Here is a 6979-nt window from a genome sequence, read left to right as displayed (position 1 = left end):
TTGCTACATCTCAACAATCTCCTCTTGATAATCAAGACATGTGCTACCCATTCACCATATCATTTGAAGAATCCTTTTTAAGATCAGATTTCTATTAAGCAAATGTTGCTTTCAATACCTATAGCTAATGAGGCCCATCCATATTCCAACATTTCACCTAATATCTTCAAAAATCCTCATTTAAGATTGTGATTATTAAGGCCATTAACTGTGGCACACGAGGCTACAATCAAGATACACGCAGATCTAAATTATGCAGCTTTGATCCTTCAGACAAAATATGCAGCAGCTTTGATCCTTCAGACAAAAGGAAAAGTTCCATGAGCAAGTTGGCATTTTCAATAAAAGAATGGGGAGAAGGTCTTGTGCACCACAATCCAATGCAATGATCTCTTATCATAACATACATTGGAAAATTGTTCAAGTGGGTGGTAGAGTTGCACCCTTCTCTCTTCCTTTGGTCATATCGAGGAAGAGATGTTACTGTTTTTCAATCCTAGACCTCAACTTCCTAAGGTACATTCTCTACCGAAAGCCACCTTTATATTTATTCTCAACGATCCTCCACCAGATACTGCCTCTTCCATGGCCATAGGCGCTTGCAATCACATGGTTAGAGATCCAAGGCCTTTCACTACTGTTAGGGTCGTTTTTTCTCCTTTTTTCAAAATGGGCATGGAATATTTGGCCGATTTTCAAAAGAGGGGGGTGCCCACTGCCTTGGATGCAAAAAAGCATATCACACTTTCTAGATTATCAGTGGCAAAATCAGGCTTTCATCATAAGGGTGGTAAGAAAGTGAACAGAGTCTGGGCCTTCAGATCTCTTCTTTTGGCTGCGCCATGGATTAAGATCAAACGATAGTGAAAGTGAAAAGCAGGGGCTTTTGTCTTTGTTTATCTTGGGCCGTTATTTTAACAAAGACAGTCGTGCTTTTTTCAAAAATAATGCCACAGTAATGAATTAAATATCGAGATATTTACACATGCTGGAAATATCGAGATATCGACAGCATCCTATTAAGGACATATTTGTTGTTTAACAGCAATGATGATTAAACAAAATGGTTAATCTGCAGATGGCGACCTCTCTTTCAGTGCACACAAAAGGTGACCAATATTCGATGGCTACAGAGCCCTAGGGATCGTCAGCAGGCAAAGACCCTACTCTTCCAACCTACCTTCACAGGATCTGGGAAAAGGGGGAGGGGGAATTCTTATTCAAGAGCCCAAAAAAAATAAATTTGAGGAATGGAATTTTTGATGGGAGCTTTGAGCAATTTTTAAGAAAAGAAGGAATCCCTTTTTTCTTTTTCTTCTTTTGTTTCCTTTTTTATGTTAGTCGGCCTTGCAACCGATGATAATCTGCCGTCGCCACCTCCCCTGGCTCGCAGTCTCGCACGTTAATCTGCAAGGTAGAAGAAGTCGAGGCAGATGCTGCCACGTGGCAGCACTTCCTTCGAGGGCCCTGCATAAGGCCAGAAGGTAGAACGTTTTAAAAAAACTTCCCCCCCGCCCAAAAAAAACTAAGTTATCTAAAATACCCTATATAATGTAATTTTCTTTTCACACATACTAGAGCCAATAACAGAAAGAGGGTTTTTTTTTTGGTTGGGGGTTGGGGGGGGGGGGGGGGTGTGGTTTGGAATTTTACCAAGATTAGATCAAGCACCCTGAAATAGCCCCAAACAATACAACCCACCTTAGCTTACATTGATTCTGAAACTAGACTCAATTGTTTGCAGAGATAGATATCAAAAACTTTAGACATTTGCCACAATTGAGCTGAGGGACAACATTGCCACCAAAAGTAGATTTTAGCCTGAACAGAGGCTTTGAAGCATTCCTCAAGTAAGACCCAATCACTTTACTTCAAATTAGAGCATTACCCCCTTTGGGCAGAACTGCATGATCTAAAAAATGCCCCCCCTCCTTTTTTCACAGATCTGCTGAATGTGTCATGGAGTGTAACACAAGGGAGAAATCACCTGCCAAAGTGAAAGGCAGACGAAACCTTCACATGAAAAAGATAACTTCTCATAACCAAGCAGACATCAAGCAACAAAGATCGTAATACACACATGATAACGCCTCTTTTCCCATGCTGAAGAGTTTGCTAGTCATTGCCATTACATTACCCCATGACCATGCAGAAAATAAAGGGGCCATCTGAACCCTGGCCAACATGGCATTGCTTGACCAGCACAGCAGCTGTCACCTGACCACCCAGATTTCAGTCCAACACAGGCATGGTTGGAGGCTCTGTGCTCGAAGCACCATACATTCCGTTATATACACACAAGCTTTGCCTTGTCGATGCCGTCTCTACTCACCTCACAGCACCTAAAAGTTCCACCGGCAGAGGCGCTAAAAGCAGTGCTTGTAAAAGTTGGGGTAGTAGGAAGTAGGAAATGACTGGGCTGGGGTCCTGTTCAAAATGTGAGTGGGATTGGATGATGGGCGCAACTCATCTATCAACTCATTACAATCACCTCTAGGGATGGAGAATGCAAATATAACACGAGCATATCCCTTTCCATACCAAGAGGAGAAGACAATGAAAAGACAATGGGTTAAAGTATTCTAAGACGACCTTAGTGAGCAATCAAAAGAATATTGAGATCTTCTGCAGACATAAATGCACAAATTTCTTTTCAGATTCCAAAATAGACAGCACATGGAGGTAAGCATGCTGATATTGGACTACTCTTAGCTTTGGCTAGTTCTTATCCATCCACATTTCCTTCTCTAGAAATGAAACCCAATTATTGCTCCTAGCATGCAGACAACATTAAAGAAAGGAAACCCACTTATCCTGATGGCCCTTACAATAGATGCAATGTCCCCATTGTTCCTGAATTTACAGATATCATAAATGAAAATGTGTCCCCTCGTATCTTTTCTCTCAAAATTAAACCCAACTCCCCTCAATCTTCTCTCTCAAAGTGCAACCCAAATGCCCTCATTATTCCTACAATGCACAAAGGAAAAAATTAACGATCCTTGCCCAAACCATAAAGAAACATGGGCAAAAGCTGATACCTTGTTCCACATACTATCATCCTTTTGTTTCACCACCTTCACAGACTCCAAAGTCTCAGGAGATGCCATCTTCCACCTGCATTCAGGAGGGCTCTTCTCTTCCTTATAATACATGCTCTCCGTCCAACCAGTCTTGTCAACCGCTGCAACGCTCACATTACGCATGTAGAAGATAAAAGGCTTCTGGCATGGATTTCTGGAGAAAGGCCTTGTATTAAATGCATACGCTGTGTGGTCTCCTCTCTTGTGCCAATTGTAAAATGTACGAGGTGGCAGCTCTAGCTCCCTTGGCAACAAGATGCCACGGTAGATCTGCAGCACAAAACCCCATGAGAGCGAGATGGACCACTGCTTTTCGGAGTCATAGCAGATTGACTGCTGCAAGAAGCTAAAAGGGTCAGCTTTTATGGCTTTCTGCAGGTGCCACAGAGACTGTACACGCGTCTTGTTTGGAAAAATTGGCTCCACAACATCAAGATGATGTAAAGAAACTGCCGGAGTGATTGGATGAGTAGCAATCAGGCCGAACAGGTTCCCATAGATATCATACTACAAAACAGTACACAAAGAATTTATAAGGGCTGAGAAACAATTGCAAGACACTGATTTTTTTCTTAAAGGAGCCTATTTAGAGAACCAAAATCCATACGTAGCATACTTGATGCAAAACCAAAGCATCGAGGAAGATGGCTTGTCTATTTTGCGAGCAGCTTTAATACCAATGCAAAACATGAGATCTCAATTGATTCACAGTTTGCACTACATTATGCATTGTTATTTTCAAGATGGCCACAATTAATACCTGATGAAATCCAGCCTCCCTGGTAAGGGGTACCCCAAGCTCTGACATGCAGGCTTGAATGCGATCATCACTTCCAAACAAGCTTGGATAGCGCTCAAGGCAACCATCCTGCATTTGCTCAAGGGCTTTCGCAAGAGGATAGCTGATAGCAAACCCACCCCCACCATAAGCCATGTTGTAGGAGAACATGATGTTCTGCAAATGGCTCTCTGATGTACTCCCAATGTAAAAATACTGTCTATGATCGTACTTTGACAGCACCTTGACAAGATTTTCTGGTATGAAGAGCGTATCATCATCTCCCATCACAAACCAGTGCACATCAGGAAGCCCTAGCCGGAAAGTATCTGACACAATACGTGAAATCCGTATGGCCGATCGTCTTCCGAGCTTGTTTGTGTACTTAAAGCGGCTTGTATTTGGAGAAATCCTTATAGGAGGAAGCCACTTATCATCAGATGTCCTGTTCACAGCCTTGTCTAGCCACACGAACCCACGCATCTCTTGTGGTCTCCACCATAATTTGATGTATTCCTTGCGCCGACTCCACAGGCTGGATGATGCAGCAATGCCGAACACAATGTGGGACAGATTGGTGGAGGAAGAGGAAGTAACGGCAAAAGCACGGCCTTGAGCAGGGAGATAACGAGGCTTGTAGTTGGCTGACAGTGGGCTCTTGTGATGATTGTGTCCACCCATATTCTCTTCATTGTGAAGCCCGGCATGCCGGCTGGTGACCATTTTACTACTGCAATGTAGGGAATGCCAGCAAGGGTGGCTTGTGAATATTGCAAGGATTGCGTAGAAGCACAAGCAGAAGCCTGCAGCCCCAATCAGCACCGCAAGGCGGCGTGATCCCCCACCGAGAACATTCTCGGCCCATGACGGTGCTCCGCCATTGGCGACTGTAGGAACCTTGCAAGTTGGCCCTTGTGAAGCCACTGCCTGGGCGTCCCATGCAGGAATCTTCTCTGCATCTCTGACCTTCTTCTTCATGGTGTCTGTAATTGAAGTTAATTACACAGAAATGATGCACCCAAGTTTCAATTTCCTTTGGCACCAAAAAAATTTTAAAAACCCAAAATAAGGTGAGGTTTTAGGACTGCTGCCACTCAACTTGGGATGAAAATATGTTCAGTTCTGGCATCAAGGATACACAATCAAGAGAGAGACAAAAAATGGATGATGTATGTGAGAATGGGAATTCTCCCCGGAGGGTTTTAGCCAGGACATGATACAAAATGGGGAAGCCAGGAAGTGATTCACACAAAAAAAGGGAGGGGGCGGGGGAGATTTTAATGCTTAAGAAGAAAAATCTCCATGGTTGTGCTTGGGACGCTCAGAAAAAGCCTACAGGAAGACATTAAGAATGAAGTAGCAAACAAAGAAAGTAGTAAGAAGAAATCATGGCGGAGAATTGGCCTCGTATGGGGTGGGGTTTTTTGTTAAATTGGGAAAAGGCAACGAATGGGTCGCAGAGGAAGGAAAGAGAGGGCGAGACGGTAGAAAATGCATGAGTAAAAAGCTTTGTTCTGAAGCAGCCGACAATAGAAAGAGGGGCGGGGGGAACTCGGGGCGGGGAGAGGGAAGGACCCAGGGGCATCGGCATTGGAAGACACTAGTCTCTCGTACGGTGTCAAAACCGCCCCTGCCCCTGTCTCATAGACTATAGTGGTTTTGGCAGCAAACCGCCTCGCCACCCCGCGCGCATATTAGTATAGTATATAGGAAAATAATAATAACCTCGGGCCCTTTTTCGACACGTAGACTGGGAGGGTTCGCTGTCCGTGCGTTCTTGCGAGCTCTGTTGGTGTGCCAGGCCACGTGTCTGACGCACAGGGGTCGCCGGGCGACCTTTCATTGGACCCCACATCCAACTACCCTTTGGAGTACGTATGTGGCTTCATTATACATACCTTCGTTAAGGTACAAATATACTACAAACCTTCACGCAAAGCAGGCCTCCCACCCCCCCTCCCCCTCTCGTGCTTTACATTAAAACTCCTCCTGGAGGCTTGGGTCCTATGTGGACAGTGAAAACTTGACATCGGACACTCCGCGCAATCGTTAGGTCAAGTTGCGGAACGAAGTTTAGGATGATGCCACACCTAGCTATTTCATTGTATTCATGGAACAATGTCTTCATGGTGGAACCCTACTTGGCTCTAGAGGCTCCCTCCCTCTTCTCTTCCTCTTTTTCTCTCAAGCTTGCATTTAAATTTTTCCTTGGGTCCTACACAGACAAGCCATGTAGCCACCATCAAGTCAAATCATGGAACAAAGTCTTTTGGGGTGATACCACACTTGCCTACTCCATCGAATCACAGAACAAAGTCTTTTAGGGCAGTGCCACACTTGGTTACTCAACAACAGTATAGTACAATGTATAGAGAGTAGAGGAACCACCTCTTCTAGAAAATTTGATCAAAAATCAGCCCCTCTAAGGCCTTAAAAAGAAAATTCTAATTGTCACCCCTACCACTAGCTTTATCAAAATCATTGCATTAAGTAGAGCAACATCACCGTCATTGGCTAAAAGCTTTGTCTTCATTGAGCACATGATTCATAAGTGCCATACACCTTTCTCTCCTTAGTGAAACCATATTTTGTGGTTGGACTAATTTTGGCAAATTGTACTTGAGCTTGTAAGCTAACACCTTAAGCATAACTTTAAAAGACACATTGATCGTAGTCAATGATCTCGAAAGAATTGCGTTGAATTTGGTATTAGCTGAGTACTTCTCATTCAACAAACTAGATAAAATACATTCATGCTTGAAGTGTTTAAATATCAAATAGTCTACCAAACAGCTTGGAAAATATCAATTGTGGCGAACTAGCCCGACTTTGGAGTCTTGCCTTCTTTAGAGATCAAATTCCACCCCTTTTAGGCCAAAAGATTCTCCATCAATAAAGAGATCTCCACATGCAATTTTCTACTCACTACTGTCCAAAAATCATACATTGTGATTTTATCATTTGAGTCCTTTTGATAGTACGTTGGCAAAACAGTTTGAAAAACCTTAGGAAATTGACAAACCTACCATCATCTCCTTTCATCAAAACCCTCTAGCTTTGGCAAAAAGTAATAGAGGTGAATTTCGAAATAGTGCCTATGTAGAGATCCTAGCATTAA

At 43.4% G+C, this 6979-nt stretch overlaps 1 protein-coding gene across 4 annotated transcripts; it reads right to left on the bottom strand.

Moving 5' to 3' along the window:
• Positions 1-360: 360 nt before the first annotated feature.
• On the bottom strand, positions 361-5412 carry LOC148020666 (uncharacterized). 4 transcript variants are annotated; one of them, XR_015694581.1, is made up of 4 exons: positions 3844-5412; positions 3042-3590; positions 2081-2531; positions 1495-1987 (listed from the first exon to the last, which is right to left on the bottom strand). XR_015694581.1 is itself a non-coding variant. In XM_087698462.1 (3 exons), exons 1-3 carry the CDS (start codon positions 4837-4839, stop codon positions 1333-1335), a joined length of 1680 nt encoding a protein of 559 aa, XP_087554588.1. In that variant the 5' UTR covers positions 4840-5405; the 3' UTR covers positions 361-1332. The 4 variants fall into 4 exon arrangements, 3 of the variants coding, with proteins under 3 accessions (XP_087554588.1, XP_087554587.1, XP_087554589.1); XM_087698462.1 differs by lacking the exons at positions 1495-1987; positions 2081-2531 and adding an exon at positions 361-1467 and having other exon boundaries at positions 3844-5405; XM_087698461.1 differs by having other exon boundaries at positions 1495-2531.
• Between the last annotated feature and the right edge of the window lie 1567 nt (positions 5413-6979).

Source organism: Lygodium microphyllum, chromosome 18 (assembly GCF_053477565.2).
Source record: "Lygodium microphyllum isolate KBCC chromosome 18, Lygodium_microphyllum_v1.1.10, whole genome shotgun sequence".
Taxonomy (NCBI): domain Eukaryota; kingdom Viridiplantae; phylum Streptophyta; class Polypodiopsida; order Schizaeales; family Lygodiaceae; genus Lygodium; species Lygodium microphyllum.
This window is presented reverse-complemented; position numbering and strand designations above follow the sequence as displayed.